General features: G+C 42.2%; 1 protein-coding gene across 1 annotated transcript in view; it reads right to left on the minus strand.

The window, feature by feature from the left end:
• The window catches only part of LOC106591101 (ras-related protein Rab-10), a 37354-nt gene that overhangs the window by 1973 nt on the left and 12707 nt on the right, over positions 1-22674 (minus strand). The window contains exons 2-4 of the mRNA XM_045695471.2: positions 17453-17513; positions 8675-8813; positions 6097-6186 (exon numbers count right to left, since the gene is read on the minus strand). Of these exons, the coding sequence (XP_045551427.1) occupies positions 6097-6186; positions 8675-8813; positions 17453-17513 (290 nt within the window). The remainder of the gene's footprint in view (positions 1-6096; positions 6187-8674; positions 8814-17452; positions 17514-22674) is intronic.

Raw genomic sequence — 22674 nt, forward strand, 5'->3', positions numbered from 1 at the left:
AAGTTTCTTCGAATGCAGTCGCAAAAACAAAGCGCTATGATTAAACTGGCTCTCGTGAGAATCGTCACAGGGAAGGAAGACCCAGAGTTACCTCTATTGCAGAGGATAAGTTCATTAGAGTTACCAGCCTCAGAAATTGCAGCCCAAATAAATGCATAAGAGTTCAGGTAACAGACATCTCAACATCAACTGTTCAGAGGAGACTGCATGAATCAGGCTTTCATGGTTGAATTGCTGCAAAGAAACCACTACTAAAAGGACACCAATGAGACTTGCTTGGGCCAAGAAACACGAGCAGTGGACAGATTGGTGGAAATCTGTCTTTTGGTCTGATGAGTCCAAATGTGAGATTTTTGGTTCGAACCGCCGTGTCTTTGTGAGACGTAGAGTAGGTGAACGGATGATCTCCGCATGTGTGGTTCCCACCGTGAAGCAGGAGGAGGAGGTGGGATGGTGCTTTGCAGGTGACAATGTCAATGATTGATGTTGAATTCAAGGCACAGTTAACCAGCATAGCTACCGCAGCATTCTGCAGCGATACGCCATCCCATCTGGTGTGCGCTTAGTGGGACTATAATTTATTTTTCAAAAGGACAATGACCCAACACACCTCCAGGCTGTGTACGGGCTATTTGACCAAGAAGGAGAGTGATGGAGTACTGCATAAGATGACAATCCACAATCCCAACCCAATTGAGAAGGTTTGGGATGAGTTTGTCCGCAGAGTGAAGGGAAAGCAGCCAACAAGTGCTCAGCATATGTGGGAACTCCAATACTGTTGGAAAAGAGAGAATACCAAGAGTGTGCAAAGCTGTCATCAAGGCTAAGGGTGGCTACATTGAAGAATCTATTTCGATTTGTTAAACACTTATTTGGTTACTACATGATTCCATACCTGTTATTTCAGTTTGTCTTCACTATTATTCTACAATGTAGAAAAAATTAAGAAAAACCCTTGAATGAGTAGATGTGTCCATACTTTTGACTGTACTGTATATAGTGCATTCGGAAAGTATTCAGACCCCTTGAATTCTTTCACATTTTGTTACGTTACAGCGTTATTCTAAAATTGATTGTTTTTATTCCTCAATCTACACACAATATCCCATAATAAAGCAAAAAAAGGTTTTTAGAAATGTTAGCTAATTTATAAAAAAAATACACTGACATACAACATTTACATAAGTATTCAGACCCTTTACTTTGTTGAAGTACCAGCGATTACAGCTTCGATTCTTCTTGGGTATGACGCTACAAGCTTGGCACACCTGTATTTGGGGAGTTTCTCCCATTCTCCTCTGCAGATCCTCTCAAGCTCTGTCAGGTTGGATGGGGAGGGTTGCTGCCCAGCCATTTTCAGTACTCTCCGGAGATGGCGATCGGGTTCAAGTCCGGGCTCTGGCTGGGACATTCATGAACATTCAGAGTCTTGTCCCGAAGCCACTCCTGCGTTGTCTTGGCTGTGTGCTTAGGGTCGTTGTCCTGTTGGAAGCTGAACGTTCACCCTAGTCAGGTCCTGAGCGGTTTGGAGCAGGTTCTCTCTACTTTGCTCCGTTCATCTTTCCCTCGATCCTGACTAGTCTCCCAGTCCCTGCAGCTGAAAAACAGCCCCACAGCATTGTGTTGCCGCCACCACCATGTTTCACCATAGGGATGGTGCCAGGTTTCCTCCAGACGTGACACTTGGCATTCAGACCAAAGAGTTCAATCTTTGTTTCATCAAACCAGAGAATCTTGTTTCTCATGGTGTGAGAGTCCTTCAGGTGCCTTTTGTCAAACTCCAAGCGGGCTGTCATGTGCCTTTTACTGAGCAGTGGCTACAGTCTGGCCACTACCATAAAGGCCTGCTTGGTGGAGTGCTGCTGAAATGGGAGAACCTACCAGAAGGACAACCATCTCCACAGGGGAACTCTGGAGCTTTGTCAGAGTGACCATTGGGTTCTTGATCACCGCCCTGACCAAGGCCCTTCTCCCCCGATTGCTCAGACTGGCCGGGCGGCCAGCTCTAGGAAGAGTCTTAGTGGTTCCAAACTTTTTCCATTTAAGAATGATTGGGACCTTCAATGCTGCAGAAATGTTTTGGTACTCTTCCCCAGATCAGTTCCTGTCTCAGAGCCCTTTGCATGATTATCTCCACCTCATGGTTTTTTCTCTGACACACCTGTCAACTGTGGAACCTTATATATAGACAGGTGTGTGCCTTTCCAAATCATGTCCAATAAACTGAATTTACCACAGGTGGACACCAATCAAGATGTACAAACATCAAGTATGATCAATGGAAACAGGATGCATCTGAGCTCAATTTCAAGTCTCATAGCAAAAGGATGAATACTTATGTAAATAAGGAATGTTTTTTCATCTATCAATTTTAAAATAAGGCTGTAATATAACAAAATGTGGAAAAAGTAATGGGGTCTGAATAATTCCTGAATGTACTGTATGTGGCGTGTGGATTGAGTCTCAAGATATCCGGTAGTCGGTAATAACCGGCTTTTGGCCCAAAAAATGTAATATAAGCAGATAAATAAAAATGGACTAATTGTCCGGGAGAAGACATTTCCCATTGTGAAATAATACTTTTTAGCCTCTTCAGTGATGGCAATACCAGTCCATGGAAATACATTTAACCGGTCATGCTTATCGGTCTATAGGTAACTTGTGGAATTAAATTGGCGTGTGAATATATATATATTCCTCATGTTATTTATCATCTTCAGAGACAGAGCATTTTAGAGGAACACTTTTAGGAGCCCAATCGTGTGCTAAAAATATTTTTGGGGCTATGATTAAAAACACCTGCCATTTGTATTTCTCAACTGGTCATTGAAGCTTCCCATTCACCATGAAAATGGAAGGCAGGCTTCATCGGCGTGTCACACACCACTTTGCAATGAGCTGGAGACGGTACGCATTTTGAAAACATGTAGGTAATTAAACATATTGCTACTTAATTGTTTGAAACCTGAGCGTTTTACTTCATTTGAGGCAAGTTTTACCTTCAAAGTAGCCTAGGCAAAAATCACACCATATCCGCTGTCTATTATTTAATAAAGACTATATGCCATTGAAACCAGTAGTCTTATTTAATAAAGACTATATGCCATTGAAACCAGTAGCCAATTTTCTCTCACGTTCTATTGGTTTTCAACTTTGTTTCATTGTGCATCTAGCTACCAGACAATCGTGTTTAGCCTACTGTACATTGCTGCACTAATAATGTTAAGAAATAATACTTGATCAACATTTTAAGCTAAAAGTTCTGATCTGTTGCATCAGACTCATTGCTTTGTTAAGTTATTTTACGTAGCCTAGGCCTATTGGTTGCATGAATTTGGGATCTATTATAGAATAACTTCCCTACTATGGGGACAGTAGATTGTCATAGCTTTATGGATGTGCTGCCTACGAGCCTAGGGGAAGCTTTCCCTTTGTAAATGTAATTAAATTGCCAAAATGATATTGCCTTATAAGCCTACTCCTGTCTATACAAAAATAAAATCCTTGAAGTGGGAAGGCAGCGCTCTGCAAATACCAAAATGATTGTGGAGTTGAAACTGTCAGTGAAAAGTAGAGGCCCAGTCAGGCATATCACAATATTTCAAAATCACAGGAAAACATAGTTTGGAAAGAAAATGGCTTTTGCTGTAAAGGAGACAATGAAAATACTCTAAACCTGTTTTTTAGTCGAGCTAACAACAGTAGGCCTATTGCCCATCTTATTGGCACCAGCGAAGAACTTGTTCTCAACTGGCCTACCTGGTTAAATAAAAATTGTCACCAGCTGAGAGCATCGGCCATGTCCCCGGTTAGGGCGCACTGCATGTGACTGACCGGCTCGATTCAGTCTTATGTAGCAAAATGTGTAATGGTGTTTTTTTTATACATTGGATGAAAGTAGAGAGACTCAGAGCTACAAAATGTTATATCATACACTACAGTTGAGGAACAATTGGAAAGTAATTCTGCTTTGAAAGTTGATAAAGTTGTACCCTCACTTTTGAGAAAATGGCCCTAGAATTTTTGGGACTTACTGGAGAGCTCTTCTTTGTTTACACTTATTCAGCGTCGTTCACACCCTCTTAAGCTTTAGCCTGAGCCATCTCTTTAAGGATTCATATGACTCACTAAAGGCTGGTTTATACCACTGGGTGTTTAATTTAAATCTGGAGTGCCAGAGTGTGTTCTGGGCTTTCGTATACGCAGAGTGTTGTCAGATAAGCCCTTCCGTAAATTCAGAGTGTTTCACTCTGGGAGAGTTCAGACGCTCTGGATGAAAAGTAGGGTTGATCCGAGCGTTATGACTTAACAGCAGTCAAGCACCAAAGTTAACTGGCTAACGTTGGCTAGCTACTTTCAGACACAAATGAGAGAACAGCTCACTCTGACCATTTTACTCTCTCTAGCAGAGCTGGTTAGGCTGTTTTCATATTATCCAGAGTGTTGGTGACTGTAACTGTGCTGCTGGCAAGAATGTAGTTACGCTTTTTTGGCAACGTTTACTGACACCGGCCAAATTCAAAGGGTTTTGAGCGTTCGTAAATTTGTCAGTTATTCTGAATTTACCAGCTACGTCTATCGGCAGTTGTCAGAGTGACAAACATTCTATTGAACTAGTTACTTGCATATTGGAGTCTTTTGAATAGACATCTAGCTAGCTAAACAATGAACCACAATCCCAACTCAATGTTACTACCCTGCATGAATCTGCAAGTAGCTAACCAACCAGGTTCAACGTTAGCTAACAGGCTATAACTAGCAATGCAAATGGCTCTGAGATACAAATAACATTACATCATACATGTAACATTAGCTAGCTAGCCAGCCAGCTAACATTAAATAGCTAGCTAACAGTACACTAACTTGAAATGAAAACTACTTTGATAGAAATTTGAAATGTGTAATATCTGAAAATGTAGCTAGCTAGACTCTCTTGCCAGTATGAATGGATGCTTCTCCCTCTCTGTCATGGATGTCATGGTTGCCTGAGATTGAAGATGTAATCCGGAAACAGGTGTTTTATACAACAGCCTGTGTTCTCTTTTCGACTCCGTCTGCATATTTGCAATCAAACGCCATAATTTTCTCCATCTCCTTAGCTATCATACTCTAATTCCACTGATTTCAAAACTCGGTCCTCCAGAAAGTATTCAGTTCTACTAAGTGATCTCTTTCAAAAAAGCAGTGTTAGAAAGGATTACCTACACATACTGAGCAGCTCATATTATAGACAGAAACATGCTACATGGCAGACCAATCCGAACTCATCTATCAGCATGTGCAGCGCATCCATTATCTCAGCCAATCATGGATAGCGGGAAGGTTCCTGACTTTTTCTGTGGCTAAACCAACTAGGCTTGTAGTTTAACAATTGTATTTGTATTTACAGACGGCATACAAGTCTGTTATTAAAACGCACAAAAGTTGACATGTTCCAGAAGGCATTTCTAGCAAAAAAGTGTATTTTTTATTTTTAAGTTAACGTTCATATGCCTCTCCTGTAAAGTAGTGACGCATGACATAAGCCTAGTGTCCTGAAACCAGTTACATATAATCATGGATAAAAGGTACAGTCATATCCACTCTATCATCAAGTTCAGATGGACAACATATTATATTAGTGTCTCTCCTTCTCATTGGTCTATTATATGGACAACATTGTCTCTCCTTCTCATTGGTCTATTATATGGACAACATATAAACCAGATGATAACTATCCAATCTACTCATCACATTATGATGAGATGATGCATGGAATGCTTTATTATAAATGTGCATTATTGTGAAAATTTGCTTCCCCTAACTGTAACTGTTCATTACTCGTATTGTTGACTGAAGGAAGTTAAAGGTGGACAGTTATTCTAATATCTTCAAAGTGCCCAGTAAGGACAAACATCACTGCATCCTCGACTTGCATGTTCTGTTAAGATGAATTACCATAACCTAAAGCACCGTGGGAGGACGCCCTAATCAGGTTATGGACCCAATGCATATGGGTCCCGTACGCTTCTCAAATGTCCTGAAAAATGTAAATGCTGCCGGTCTAAATGTCCATTTTCATAACGGAAACCCTGCTGTGTGTGTGTGTTGTCTCACCTGCTCTCCCTTGGCTTTTGGTACCACCCTCTTGTCCTCCATGTCACACTTGTTGCCTAGCAGCATTCTCTCCACGTCCTCGTTGGCATGCTGAAACACATCAAATTACAGACTAACTCTAACCCCAACACATCAAATCAAATGTCGTTTGTCAAATGGCAAATACAAGTGCAGACTTTACCGTGAAATGCTTACTTACAAGCCCTTAACCAACAATGCAGTTAAGAAAATAAATAATTAAATATTTATTAAATAAATATTTACTAAATAAACTAAAGTAAAAAATAAAATAAACAAGGGGGTGGGGGGGGGGTCAATACAAGTAGTCTGGGTGGTCGTTTGATTAATTGTTCAGCAGTCTTACGGCTTGGGGGGTAGAAGCTATTAAGGAGCCTTTTGGACCTAGACTTGGCACTCCAGTACCACTTGCCGTGCGGTAGCAGAGAGAACAGTCCATGACTTTGGTCTTTGACAATTTTTGGGGCATTCCGCTGACACGACTAGAATATAGGTCCTGGATGGCAGTAAGCTTGGGCCCAGTGATGTACTGGGCTGTACGCACTACCCTCTGTAGAACCTTACGGTCAGATGCTGAGCAGTTACCATACCAGGCAGTGATGCAACCGGTCAAATGCTCTCGATGGTGCAGCAGTAGTAGAACGTTTTCAGGATCTGGGGACCCATGCTAAATCTTTTCAGTATCCTGGGGGGGGGGGGGAAATAGGTTTTGTCGTGCCCTCTTCACAACTGTCTAGGTGTGTTTAGATCATGATCGTTTGTTGTTGATGTGGACACCAAGGAACTTGAAGCTCTAGACCTGCTCCACTACAGCCCCGTCGATGTGAATGGGGGCGTGTTCGGCCATCCTTTTCCTATAGTCCACAATCTTCTTTGTCTTGATCACGTTGAGGGAGAGGTTGTTGTCCTGGCACCACACGGCCAAGGTCTCAGTGTTGGAGTCATGCTTGGCCACGCAGTCGTGGGTGAACAGGGAGTACAGGAGGGGACTGAGCACACACCCCTGAGGGGCCCTCGTGTTGAGGATCAGCGTGGCAAATGTGATGTTACCCATCTTACCACCTGGGGGCGGCCCGCCAGGAAGTCCAGGATCCAGTTACAGAGGGAGGTGTTTTTATTTATTTTACCTATATTTAACTAGGCAAGTCAGTTAAGAACATTATTTACAATAAACTCGGGATTCGATCCAGGAACCTTTCGGTTACTGGCCCAACACTCTAACCACTAGGATACCTGCCTTCCTGTTTAGTCACAGGGTCCTTAGCGATGAGCTTTGTAGCACTATGGCGTTGAACGCTAAGCTGTAGTCAATTTACAGCATTCTCACATAGGAGTTCCTTTTGTCCAGGTGGGAAAGGGCAGTGTGGAGTGCGATTGATATTGGGTCATCAGTGGATCTGTTGGGGCGGTATGCGATGATGGGCGACGGCGAGCTTTGTATGCATCTCTGTGTGTGGAGTAGAGGTGGTCTACAGATTTTTTCCATCTGGTTGCACATGTGACATGCTGGTAGAAATTAGGTAAACCGGATTTAAGTTAGCCTGCATTAAAGTCCCCGGCCACTAGGAACATGCTTTTGGATGAGCGTCGTTTGCGTATGGTCTTATACAGCTCGTTGAGTGTGGTCTTAGTGCCAGCATCGTTTTGTGGTGGTATAAAGACGGCTATGAAAAATATGAAAACTCTCTTGGTAGATAGTGTGGTCTACAGCTTATCATAAGGTACTCTACCTCGGCTGTGCAATACCTCGAGACTACCTTAATATTAGACATCACGCACCAGCTGTTATTGAAAAATAGACACACACCCCCCACCCCTCGTCTTATCAGACATCGGTGTTCTGTCCTGCCAATGCATGGAAAACACAGTCGTCGTTCAGCCACGACTCGGTGAAACATAAGATATTACAGTTTTTAATGTCCCGTTGGTAGGATAGTCTCGATCAGAGCTCATCCAGTTTATTCTCCAGTGATTGCACGTTGGCCAAGAGAACGGATGGTAGAGGCGGGTTACCCACTCGCAGATGAATTCTCACAAGGCAGCCTGATTTCCGCCCCCTGAATTTTCTTCATGTGAATGACAGGGATTTGGGCCTTGTCTGGGAGCAACATTATATCCTTCCCGTCACTCAAAATAAAAGATCTTTGTCCAATTCGAGGTGAGTAATCGCTGTTCTTATATCCAGAATCTCTTTTCGTTCATAAGAGATGGAAGCAGCAACATTTTGTACAAAATAAGTTACAAACAATGCGAAAACACGTATGTTTTCACTACTCTGAATGTCTATAAAGAATCCATATGTTCTGAAATATGAACACAGAAATCTGGACATTTTAACTCTTATTATGGTGCTGATTTGACTAAATAACAATCATGGTCTTGAAATGGACTGGCATTGTTCTGGTCTCGGACCCCTTGTCGCCCCCCTCCCCCCCGGTCTGGGTCTTGACCCTGGCCCCCCTCCCGATCTGGGTCTTGACCCTGTCTCCAGTCTCTCTTTAGGTGGTCTCAAACACAACACTGGTGTGTATAATGTCTGTGTGTATGTGTGTGCGCGCACCTCGTCGATGTTGCGGAGCCACTTGCTGATGTTCTCGAAGCTCTTGGCGTTGGTGATGTCATAGACCAGCATGATGCCCATGGCGCCTCGATAGTAGGACGTGGTGATGGTGTGGAACCGCTCCTGTCCAGCTGTGTCCCTGTTAAACACATTCTATATAAACCTCTCCTGACCAGCTGTCCCCCCGTTAAACACATATATAAACTATTCCTGACCAGCTGTCCCTGTTAAACACATATATAAACCGCTCTGAGCAGCTGTCCCCCTGTTAGACACATTAAATATAAACTGCTCCTGAACAGCTGTCCCTTGTTTTCATCCTAGTAATAATTCCCTGTCTTAGGTCAGTTAGGATCACCACTTTATTTGAAGAATGTGAAATGTCAGAATAACAAAATATATTTCAGCTTTTATTTCTTTCATCGCATTCCCAGTGGGTCAGAAGTTTACATACACTCAATTAGTATTTGGTAGCATTGCCTTTAAATTGTTTAACCGCTAGGTGGGACGCGCGTTATTCAAATACCTTAGAAATGCTATTACTTAAATTTCTCAAACATATGACTATTTTACACCATTTTAAAGACAAGACTCTCGTTAATCTAACCACACTTTCCGATTTCAAAAAGGCTTTACAACGAAAGCAAAACATTAGATTATGTCAGCAGAGTACCCAGCCAGAAATAATCAGACACCCATTTTTCAAGCTAGCATATAATGTCACATAAACCCAAACCACAGCTAAATGCAGCACTAACCTTTGATGATCTTCATCAGATGACAATCCTAGGACATTATGTTATACCATACATGCATGTTTTGTTCAATCAAGTTCATATTTATATCAAAAACCAGCTTTTTACATTAGCATGTGACTAGCATGTGACTAGCATTCCCACCGAACACTTCCGGTGAATTTACTAAATTACTCACGATAAACGTTCACAAAAAACAAATTATTTTAAGAATTATAGATACAGAACTCCTATATGCACTCGCTATGTCCGATTTTAAAATAGCTTTTCGGTGAAAGCACATTTTGCAATATTCTGAGTAGATAGCTAGCCCTGTGATGCTGGGCTATTTAGACACCCAGCAAGTTTAGCACTCACCAAAGTCAGATTTACTATAAGAAAAATGTTATTACCTTTGCTGTTCTTCGTCAGAATGCACTCCCAGGACTTCTACTTCAATAACAAATGTTGGTTTGGTCCCAAATAATCCATAGTTATATCCAAATAGCGGCGTTTTGCTCGTGCGTTCAAGACACTATCCGAAGTGTAAATAAGGGTCACGCGCACGACGCATTTCGTGACAAAAAATTCTAAATATTCCATTACCGTACTTCGAAGCATGTCAACCGCTGTTTAAAATCAATTTTTATGCCATTTTTCTCGTAAAAAAGCGATAATATTCCGACCGGGAGTGGTGGTTTTCGTTCAAAGAGAGAGAAAGTAAACATTGAGTCGACTCGGGCACGCGCGCCCTGTCCCATTGTCCTCAGATCGGCCACTTACAAAATGCGCTAATGTTTTTCAGCCATGGGCTGCAAAGCCTCGATTCAGCTTTCTGGCGCCTTCTGAGAGCCTATGGGAGCGTTAGAAAATGTCACGTCATGCCAGAGATCCCCTGTTTTTGTTAGAGATGATCAATAAGGCCATGAAAATGGTCAGAGAGAGCGCTTCCTGTTTGGAATCTTCTCAGGTTTTGGCCTGCCAAATGAGTTCTGTTATACTCACAGACACCATTCAAACAGTTTTAGAAACTTTAGGGTGTTTTCTATCCAAATCAAACAATTATATGCATATTCTAGTTACTGGGCAGGAGTAGTAACCAGATTAAATCAGGTACGTTTTTTATCCGGCCGTGCAAATACTGCCCCCTATCCCCAACAGGTTAACTTGGGTCAAACGTTTTGGATAGCCTTCCCACAATAAGTTGGGTGAATTTTGGCCTACTCGTCCTGACATAGCTGGTGTAACAGAGTCAGGTTTGTAGGCCTCCTTGCTTGCACACGCTTTTTCAGTTCTGCCCACAACTTTTCTATAGGATTGAGGTCAGGGCTTTGTGATGGCCACTCCAATACATTGACTTTGTTGTCCTTAAGCCATTTTGCCACAACTTTGTAAGTATGCTTGGGGTCATTGTCCATTTGGAAGACCCATTTGCGACCAAGCTTTAACTTCCTGACTGATGTCTTGAGATGTTGCTTCAATATATCCACATACTTCTTTTCTCATGATGCCATCTATTTTGTGAAGTGCACCACAACTTTGCTCCCTCCTGCAGCAAAGCACCCCACAACATGATGCTGCCACCCCCGTGCTTCACGGTTGGGATGGTGTTCCTCGGCTTGCAAGCCTCCCCCTTTTTCTCCAAACATAACGATGGTCGTTATGGCCAAAGAGTTCTATTTTTTTTTTTCAGCAGACCAGAGGACATTTCTCCAAAAAGTACAATCTTTGTTCCCGTGTGCAGTTGCAAACCATAGTCTGGCTTTTTTAATGGCGGTTTTGGAGCAGTGGCTTCTTCCTTGCAGAGCAGCCTTTCAGGTTATGACGATATAGGACTCGTTTTACTGTGGATATAGATACTTTTGTACCGGTGTCCTCCAGCATCTTCACAAGGTCCATTGCTGTTGTTCTGGGATTGATTTGCACTTTTCGCAACAACGTACGTTCATCTCTAGGAGACAGAACGAGTCTCCTTCTTGAGCGGTATGATGGCTGCGTGGTCCCATGATGTTTATACTTGCGTACTACTGTTTGTACAGATGAACGTGGTACCTTCAGGTCTTTGGAAATTGCTCCCAGGGATGAACCAGACTTGGAGGTCTAGAATTATTTTTCTGAGGTTTTGGCTGATTTCTTTTGATCCCATAATGTCAAGCAAAGAGGCACTAAGTTTGAAGGTAGGCCTTGAAATACATCCACAGGTACACCTCCAATTGACTCAAATTATATCAATTAGCCTATCAGAAGCTTCTAAAGCCATGACATCATTTTCTGGAATTTTCCAAGCTTTTTAAAGGCACAGTCAACTTAGTGTATGTAAACTTCTGACCCACTGGAATTGTGATATAGTGAATTAAGTGAAATAATCTGTCAGTAAACAATTGTTGGAAAATTACTTATGTCATACACAAAGTAGATGTCCTAACCGACTTGCCTAAACTATAGTTTGTTGACATGAAATTTGTGGTGTGGTTGAAAAACAAGTTTAATTGACTCCAACCTAAGTGTATGTAAACTTCCGACTTCAAACTGTATACAATATATACAGTCGTGGCCAAAAGTTGAGAATGACACAAATATTAATTTCCACAAAGTTTGCTGCTTCAGTGTCTTTAGATATTTTTGTCAGATGTTACTATGGAAAACTGAAGTATAATTACAAGCATTTCATAAGTGTCAAAGGCTTTTGTTGACAATTATATGAAGTTGATGCAAAGAGTAAATATTTGCAGTGTTGACCCTTCTTTTTCAAGACCTGTGCAATCCCCCCTGGCATGCTGTCAATTCACTTCTGGGCCACATCCTGACTGATGCCAGCCCATTCTTGCATAATCAATGCTTGGAGTTTTTGTTTGTCCACCCGCCTCTTGAGGATTGACCACAAATTCTCAATGGGATTAAGGTCTGAGGAGTTTCCTGGCCATGGACCCAAAATATTGATGTTTTGTTCCCCGAGCCACTTAGTTATCACTTTTGCCTTACGGAAAGGTGCTCCATCATGCTGGAAAAGGCATTGTTCGTCACCAAACTGTTCCTGGATGGTTGGGAGAAGTTTCTCTCGGAGGATGTGTTGGTACCATTCTTTATTCATGGCTGTGTTCTTAGGCAAAATTGTGAGTGAGCCCACTCCCTTGGCTGAGAAGCAACCCCACATATGAATGGTCTCAGGATGCTTTACTGTTTGCATGACACAGGACTGATGGTAGCGCTCACCTTGTCTTCTCCAGACAAGGTTTTTTCCGGATGCCCCAAACAATCGGAAAAGGGGATTCATCAGAGACAATGACTTGACCCCAGTCCTCAGCAGTCCAATCCCTGTACCTTTTGCAGAATATCAGTCTGTCCCTGATGTTTTTCCTGGAGAGAAGTGGCTTCTTTGCTGCCCTTCTTGACACCAGGCCATCCTCCAAAGGTCTTCACCTCACTGTGCGTGCAGATGCACTCACACCTGCCTGCTGCCATTCCCGAGCAAGCTCTGTACTGGTTGTGCCCCGATCCCGCTGCTGAATCAACTTTAGGAGACGGTCCTGGCACTTGCTGGACTTTCTTGGGCGCCCTGAAGCCTTCTTCACAACAATTGAACTTCTCTCCTTGAAGTTCTTGATGATCCGATAAATGGTTGATTTAGGTGCAATCTTCCTTGCCTGTGAAGCACTTTTTGTGCAAAGCAATGATGACTGCATGTGTTTCCTTGCAGGTAACCATGGTTGACAGAGGAAGAACAATGATTCCAAGCACCAACCTCCTTTTGAAGCTTCCAGTCTGTTACTAGAACTCAATCAGCATGACAGAGTGATCTCCAGCTTTGTCCTTGTCAACACTCACACCTGTGTTAACAAGAGAATCACTGACATGTCAGCTGGTCCTTTTGTGGCAGGGCTGAAATGCAGTGGAAATGTTTTTTTGGGGGGAATTCAGTTCATTTGCATGGCAAAGAGGGACTCGTCTGATCACTCTTCATAACATTCTGGAGTATATGCAAATTGCCATCATACAAACTGAGGCAGCAGACTTTGTGAAAATGTATATTTGTGTCATTCTCAACTTTTGGCCACGACTGTACAGTGTATTCAGAAAGTATTCTAAAATCAATTGAATACATTTTTCCCTCAATCTACACACAGTACCCCATAATGACAAAGCAACAAACAGGCAATTTTTTCTGCAAATTAATATTTTGTTTTTATAGAAATACTTTATTTACTTAACTCGAAATTGAGCTCAGTTGCATCCTGTTAACATTGATCATCCATGAGATGTTTCTACAACTTGATTGGAGTCCACATGTGGACTCAATTGATTGGACATGATTTGGAAAAGCACACACCTGTCCATATAAGGTCCCACAGTTGACAGTGCATATCAGAGCAAAAACCAAGCCACGAGGTCGAAGGAAATGTCCGTAAAGCTCCGAGAAAGGATTGTGTCAAGGCACAGATCTGGGGAAGGGTACCAAAACATTTCTGCAGCATTGAAGGTCCCCAAGAACACAGTGGGCTCCATCATCCTTAAATGGAACAAGTTTGGAACCACCAAGACTCTTCCTAGAGATGACCGCCCGGCCAAACTGATCAATCATGGGAGAAGGTCCTTGGTGTGGGAGGTAACCAAGAACCCGATGGTCACTCTCACAGAACTCTAGAGTTCCTATGTGGAAATGGGAGAACCTTCCAGAAGGACAACCATCTCTGCAGCAATCCATCAATCAGGCCTTCATGGCAGAGTGGCCAGACGGAAGCCACTCAGTAAAAGGCACATGACAAGTCTCAATGTCCTTGAGAGCCCAGACTTGAACCCGATTGAAAATCTCTGGAGACCTGAAAATAGCTGTGCAGCGATGCTCCCCATCTAACCTGACAGAGCTTGAGAGGATCTGCAGAGAAGAATGGGAGAAACTCCTCAAATATAGGTTTGCCAAGCTTGTAGAGTCATACTCAAGAAGACTCGAGGCTGTAATCGCTGCCAAAGGTGCTTCAACAAAGTATTGAGGAAAAGGTCTGAATACTAACTAACATAAATGTGATATGTTTTTAATTTCTAAGATATTTGCAAAAATGTCTAACAACCTGTTATTGCTTTGTCATTATGGGGTATTGTGATGTTATTATGGGGTATTGTGATGTCATTATGGGGTATTGTGATGTCATTATGGGGTATTGTGAGTAGATTGATGAGGGGGGGGAAACAATTTAATCAATTTTAGAATAAGGCTGTAATGTAACAACGAAAGGTCAGGGCATATGCACTGTACATCTACAAAAGTAAGAGATCTTGCTTCTGTTACCTGTTTTAGTGATTAATAGCCTACTGACTGAGCACCAAGCCTCACGCAACGACAACATGGCAGATGCGGCTGTTTTTAATATTTGCTTTGCTGTAATTAAGGATTTACCATTTTATTTCTTTAGAACTTATAATTTATTCAGTGTCGTTTACACAGTTCCAAACAGACAGAAAAATCATATCATCTAATGGCAGCTGTCGCTCCTGTCCTTCATCTCCTTGTTATTATCACCATTATAACAATAAGTAATGTCATTATCATTATTAGGCTTTGTATAACACCCTTGTATAACCACCATGGAGCTTTAGGCCTAAGAGCGAGTCCTGTTCAGTCTTGATACCGTTACTTAGGCCTATATTCAATATATAGGCTACTGGATAAATCAATCTTTCATTCGTTCATGCCATCACAAGAGACATTAATGCTTTGAAATGCAATCAAACATTTGTTTTAAAATTAAATAAAAGGGAGCTTTGAATAATTTGCCTAAAGAAAAAATAATCTGCAATTTACAAATGCATGCAACTGTTTTTAGTCTGCTGTAATAAAGGCTTTATATATTTATTTTTTCGTTAGAACAGACTCTGGTACACTTATTTAGTGTTGTTTACACCGTTCCAAATGGTCAAACCAAATAATATTGTAATCTAACTAACTGTTTGACACACGCAATTCTTGCTCCTATACCCTCCTTTGTCTGGATCTCCAGTAGTTTCCACAACTAAGTCAAATGTCTTCCACAGATCTGACTTGCCCTTTTCCTCCTGAGCAACCAGTAAACATTCCCCGTTTCCAGTTTATTTTTCACATCCTCCACATCCATTTTGTTGTCATGTGTTACTGTGTTCAGAGTTTGTTATAACCAAAAGAGAGCAAGGGTTGAGGGAATGTTTTTCTGAAAAATTAGGGATTTCAGTAACAGAACTTTGCAGTCAGAAACAAGAAACTGAATGGCTGAAATGATGTTGCAGCCACACCACGGACAGCGTGATAAACACTGCTCTGCTGTGGTGCCTTTTCTCTGCAGTAGGGAGGAGAGAGAGACAACATGCGCCAGTCACACAGGCACTGTGCTGTCATTGTTTTAACCTGTTAGGGCTAGGGGGCAGTATTGACACGACTGGATAATAAACGTACCCGATTTAATCTGGTTACTACTCCTGCCCAGTAACTAGAATATGCATATAATTATTGGCTTTGGATAGAAAACACTCCAAAGTTTCTAAAACTGTTTGAATGGTGTCTGTGAGTATAACAGAACTCAAATGGCAGGTCAAAACCTGAGAAGATTCTGTACAGGAAGTACCCTGTCTGACCATTTCTTGGCCTTCTTTGCCATCTCTATCCAAAACAAAGGATCTCTGCTGTTACGTGACACTTCCTACGGCTCACATGGGCTCTCAGAAGGCGGCAAAAAGTTGAATCGTGGCTTTGCAGACTCTGGCTGAAAAAAAGTAGTGCGTTTGGGTAGTGGCTGGTTACAGTACTGTGAGACTCAGGCTCGTGCCCGCGTCGACCGAAAGCTGTGTTTTCTTTCCTCTGTTTAGCTAAATGGACATTCCCGGTCGGAATATTATCGCTTTTTTATGAGAAAAATGGCATAAAAATGGATTTTAAACAGCGGTTGCCATGCTTCGAAGTACGGTAATGGAATATTTAGAATTTTTTTGTCAAGAATTGCGCCATGCTCGTGACCCTTATTTACACTTCGGATAGTGTCTGGAACGCACGAACAAAATGCCGCTATTTGGATATAACGATGGATTATTTTGGACCAAACCAACATTTGTTTTTGAAGTAGCAGTCCTGGGAGTGCATTCTGACGAAGACAACAAAGGTAATCAAACTTTTGTAATAGTAAATCGGAGTTTGGTCAGGGCTAAACTTGGTGGGTGTCTAAATGGCTAGCCGTGATGGCTGGGCTATCTACTGAGAATATTGCAAAATGTGCTTTCACCGAAAAGCTATTTTAAAATCGGACACCTCGATTGCACAAAGGAGTTCTGTATCTATAATTCTTAAAATAATTATGTTTTTTGTGAACGTTTATCGTGAGTAATTAATAAATTCACCGGAAGTTTGCGGGGGGGTATGCTAGTTCTGAACGTCACATGCTAATGTAAAAAGCTGGTTTTTGATATAAATATGAACTTGATTGAAAAAAACATGCATGTATCGTATAACATAATGTCCTAGGATTGTCATCTGATGAAGATCAACAAAGGTTAGTGCTGCATTTAACTGTGGTTTGGGTTTATGTGTCTGATTATTTCTGGCTGGGTACTCTGCTGACATAATCTAATATTTTGTTTTCGTTGTAAAGCCTTTTTGAAATCGGACAGTGTGGTTAGATTAACGAGAGTCTTGTCTTTAAAATGGTGTAAAATAGTCATATGTTTAAGAAATTGAAGTAATAGCATTTCTAAGGTATTTGAATAACGCGCCACGGGATTCCACTGGCTGTTACGAAGGTGGGACGATTTCGTCCCACCTACCCTAGAGAGGTTAAACCAAATCTTCATCAGCGATTATTGACGATGCATTGAGTAGAATGCTCAGTCAGGCATTAGTCCTAAAACAAAAGGTCAAACCAATAGTGACGAAACGTACAACCCATGAATAGGCCCTGCTGAATAGGCCCTGCATCACCCAATGTCTTTAAAAATGACACCATGCCCGGGACAGCAGACACCATGCCCGGGACAGTAGAAACAAATAACATTGGACCCTGTACACATTACACACACCTCCTCCACTCACCATATCTGTAGTTTGATCTTCTTTCCCTGGAGTTCAACAGTTTTGATCTTGAAGTCTATTCCTGGAAAACACACAGAAACACATTAATACAGACCTTTATTGTAGTGACCTCTACAACACAGAAATGTGAATTATACTGTACACCGGGTATATAAAACATTAACTTAAGGTATAGGGGGCAGTATTTTCGATTTCGGATGAAAAGTGTGCCTAGAGTAAACTGCCTAATACTCGGGCCCAGAGTCAAATATTTGCATATTATTAGTAGATTTGGATAGAAAACACTGAAGTTTCTAAAACTGAGATGTTTATCTTTCAAAGGGTGTAAAATAGTTGTATGTTTGAAAAATTTGAATTTTGACATTTATTTGAATTCAAATTTGCAGCTCTTGAAATGCACCTGCTGTTGATGGAGTGCACCATGGGTGGGACGCTAGCGTCCCACCTAGCCCATAGAGGTTAATATTAGGCAAGTTAACCTCTCTAGGCTAGGCGGGACGAATTCGTCCCACCTACGTAACAGCCACTGCTATCCTGTGGCGCGATTTTCAAAACCTTAAAAATCCTATTACTTCAATTTCTCAAACATATGACTATTTTACAGCCATTTAAAGACAAGACTCTCGTTAATCTAACCACACTGTCCGATTTCAAAAAGGCTTTACAACGAAAGCAAAACATTAGATTATGTCAGCAGAGTACCAAGCCAGAAATAATCAGACTCCCATTTTTCAAGCCAGCATATAATGTCACCAAAACCCAGAAGACAGCTAAATGCAGCACTCACCTTTGATGATCTTCATCAGATGACAACCCTAGGACATTATGTTATACAATACATGCATGTTTTGTTCAATCAAGTTCATATTTATATCAAAAACCAGCTTTTTACATTAGCATGTGACGTTCAGAACTAGCATACCCCCCGCAAACTTCCGGGGAATTCGCTAACATTTTACTAAATTACTCACGATAAACGTTCACAAAAAGCATAACAATTATAGATACAGACCTCCTCTATGCACTCGATATGTCCGATTTTAAAATAGCTTTTTGGTGAAAGCACATTTTGCAATATTCTAAGTACATAGCCCAGGCATCACGGGCTCGCTATTTAGACACCCGGCAAATTTAGCACTCACCATAATCATATTTACTATTATAAAAGTTTCATTACCTTTTGTTGTCTTCGTCAGAATACACACCCAGGATTGCTACTTCAATAACAAATGTTGGTTTGGTCCAAAATAATCCATCGTTATATCCGAATAGCGGCGTTTTGTTCGTGCGTTCCAGACACTATCCGAAATAGTAAAGAAGTGTCACGTGCATGGCGCAATTCGTGACAATAAAATTCTAAGTATTCCATTACCGTACTTCGAAGCATGTCAACCGCTGTTTAAAATCAATTTTTACGACATTTTTCTCGTAGAAAAGCGATAATATTCCGACAGGGAATCTCCTTTTCGGCAAACAGAGGAAAAAAATCCCAAAGGCGGGGGCGGTCGGGGTCACGCGCATAAGCTAGTGTCTCTTGATCGGCCACTTGAGAAAGGCGATAATGTGTTTCAGCCTGGGGCTGGAATGACGACATTCTGTTTTTTCCCGGGCTCTGAGCGCCTATGGACGACGTGGGAAGTGTCACGTTAGAGCAGAGATCCTTAGTAAATGATAGAGATGGAAAAGAAGTTCAACAAATGGTCAGACAGGCCACTTCCTGTAAAGGAATCTCTCAGGTTTTGACCTGCCATTTGAGTTCTGTTATACTCACAGACACCATTCAAACAGTTTTAGAAAATTTAGGGTGTTTTCTATCCATATGTAATAAGTATATGCATATTCTAGTTACTGGGTAGGAGTGGTAACCAGATTAAATCGGGTATGTTTTTTATCCAGCCGTGTCAATGCTGCCCCCTAGCCCTAACAGGTTAAGAAATAAATCTCATGGGATCCTCTTTTTAATAGAGGCCATCAATACGATTTTCTCACATTCTCTCACAGCCTATTGAAATGTTGCGCAACATGAGCAATCATGAAGTGTTTCAGAATTTCGATTACATTTGCATTGACGTCAGAGTGATTAGAGGGACAGGTAACAAGCTTGGTAGGCAACTAAAGACCATCAACAATAGAGCTTGGAGAAGCCTAGTTACCCTGACGAAACAGTCACGTGAAATTTGACTGTGGTTATGACTCGTGACCGCCGGTGTGTCGGTAACACGGTCCCTGTAACAGCCCTAGCCAGGCGCACCAGTTTGTGTTAAGAATTTTTCAAGCTCAACAGTTTCCCATGTGCATCAATAAGTCTTTGCTACATAAAGCCCCAACTTATCTCAGCTCACTGGTCACCACAGCAACACCCACCCGTAGCACGCATTCCAGCAGGTACATTGCACTGATCATCCCCAAAGCCAACACTTCCTTTGGCCGCCTTTCCTCCCAGCTCTCTGCTGCCAATGACTGGAACAAATTGCAAAAATCTGAAGCTGGAGTCTTATATCTTCCTCTCTAACTTTAAGCATCAGCTGTCAGAGCAGCTTACCGATCACTGTATCTGTAAATAGCCCACCCAACTACCTCATCCCCATATTATGACTTACCCTCTTGCTCTTTTGCACCCCAGTATCTCTACTTGCACATGATCATCATCTGCACATCTGTCATTATTTTCGCCTCTAGGGCCTATTTATTGCCTACCTCCCTACTCTTCCACATTTGCACACATTATACATAGATTTTTTCAATTTTTCTTTTATTTTGTGCTATTGACTGTTTATGTGTAACTCTGTTGTTTTTGTCGCACTGCTTTGCTTCATCTTGGCCAGGTCGCAGTTGTAAATGAGAACTTGTTCTCAACTGGCCTACCTGGTTAAATAAAGGTGAAATAAATAAATAAATACAAAAAAAAATAAAAAATGGTCCATCACCCAAAGGACATCCAGCCAACTTGAGACAACTGTGGGAAGTATTGGAGTCAACATGGGCCAGCATCCCTGTGGAATGCTTGTAGAGTCCATGCCCTGACAAATTGAGGCTGTTCTGAGGGCAAAAAGGGGTGAAACTCAAAATTAGGAAGCTTTTATTTTTTTTTAAAAAACACTAATAAGCGTTAGATCCATTCTGTCGATGTTTCTACGATTCGTTTAGGTTTTATACATCAGCTTCAAACAGCAGAAAATATTTTAATTTCAGAAACCAGGAAGTGAACGCACGCCCCATCAATGTCGACGGGGCGGCAGTGGAGCATATCGAGAGCTTCAAGTTCCTCGGTGTCCAAATGACTAAAGATTTAAAAATGTTCCAAAACACACACAGTCGTGAAGGCCGCGAAACACTGCCTTCGGACCATCAAGTCCTGAAAAAGTTATACAGCTGTACCACTGACAATAGCACCACCTTTGGTCAAATGGAGCGACAGAGGGTTGTGCGGTCAGTAGATCACTGGGGCCGAGCTCTCTGCCATCCAGGACCTCTATATCAGGTGGTGTGAAAAGGCCCCAAAAAAATCTAAATGGTTTGGCGAGATCGGTGTGAAACAACTTGACTGGCCAGCAGAGCGCTGAATTCAAGCCCATCGAACTCCTTTGGGATGAAATGGAACAAGACAGGTGTATGATAATGGTGCATTCAAATTTGATTTAGTCACATGCGCCAAATACAACAGGTGTAGACCTTACAGCGAAATGCTTACTTACAAGCCCCTAACCAACAACGCAGTATAATAAATACGAATAAGTAACAAGTAGTTAAAGAGCAGCAGGAAAATAACAATAGCGAGACTATACAGGGGGTACCGGTACAGAGTCAATGTGCGGGGGCACCGGTTTGTCTAGGTAATATGTACATGCAGGTAGAGTTAAAGTGACCACGCTTAGAGAAGCAGACTAGCAGCGGCGTAAAGGGGGGGGGGGGGGGCAAAGCAAATAGTCTGGGTAGCCATTTGATTAGATGTTCAGGGGTCTTATGGCTTGGTGATAGAAACTGCTTAGAAGCCTCTTGGACCTAGACTTGCTGTGCGGTAGCAGAGAGAACAGTCGATGACTAGGGTGACTGGAGTCTGACAATTTTAAGGCCTTCCTCTGACACCGCCTGGTATAGCCTGGCCCCAGTGATGTACTGGGCCGAACACACTACCCTCTGTAGTGCCTTGCGGTCAGAGGCCAAGCAGTTGCCATTCCAGGCAGGGATGAAACCAGTCTGGATGCTCTCGATGGTGCAGCTGTATAACCTTTTGAGGATCTGAGGACCCATTACAAATCTTGTCAGTCTCCTGAGGGGGAATAGGTTTTGTTGTGCCCTCTTCACGACTGTCTTGGTGTGCTTGGACCATGTTAGTTTCTTGGTGACGTGGACACCAAGGAACTTGAAGATCTCAATCTGCTCCACTGCAGCCTCGTCGATGAGAATGGGGGCGTGCATGGTCCTCCTTTTCCTGTAGTCCACAATCATCTCCTTTGTCTTGATCACGTTGATGGAGAGGTTGTTGTCCTGGCACCACATAGCCTATAGGGAGGTGGTCAGAGACCTGGCCGTCTCGTCATTGATCAGGCCTACCACTGTTGTGTAATCAGCAAACTTAATCTGTTGTTCTGCCCCTGAACAAGGCAGTTAACCCACTGCTCCTATGCCTTCATTGTAAATAAGAATGTTCTTAACTGACTTGCCTAGTTAAATAAAAAAATTAAAATGGTGTTGGAGTCGTGCCTGGCCGTGCAGTCATGGGTGAACAGGGAGTACAGGAGGGGACTGAGCATGCACCCCTGAGGGGCCCCCGTGTTGAGGATCAGCGTGGCGGATGTGTTGTTACCTACCCTTACAACCTGGGGGCAGCCAGTAAGGAAGTCCAGGATTCAGTTGCAGAGGGAGGTGTTTAGTCCGAGTGTCCTTAGCTTATTGATGAGCTTTGAGGGCACTATGGTGTTGAATGCTGAGCTGTAGTCAATGAATAGCATTCTCACATAGGTGTTCCTTTTGTCCAGGTGGGAGAGGGCAGTGTGGAGTACAATAGAGATTGCATATCTGTGGATCTGTTAACCTGTTAGGGCTAGGGGGCAGTATTTGCACGGCTGGATAAAAAAAATGTACCCGATTTAATCTGGTTACTAATCCTACCCAGTAACTAGAATATGCATATACTTATTATATATGGATAGAAAACACCCTAAAGTTTCTAAAACTGTTTGAATGGTGTCTGTGAGTATAACAGAACTCATTTGGCAGGC

The sequence above is a fragment of the Salmo salar genome, chromosome 15 (genome assembly GCF_965601325.2).
Source record: "Salmo salar chromosome 15, fSalSal1, whole genome shotgun sequence".
Taxonomy (NCBI): Eukaryota; Metazoa; Chordata; class Actinopteri; order Salmoniformes; family Salmonidae; genus Salmo; species Salmo salar.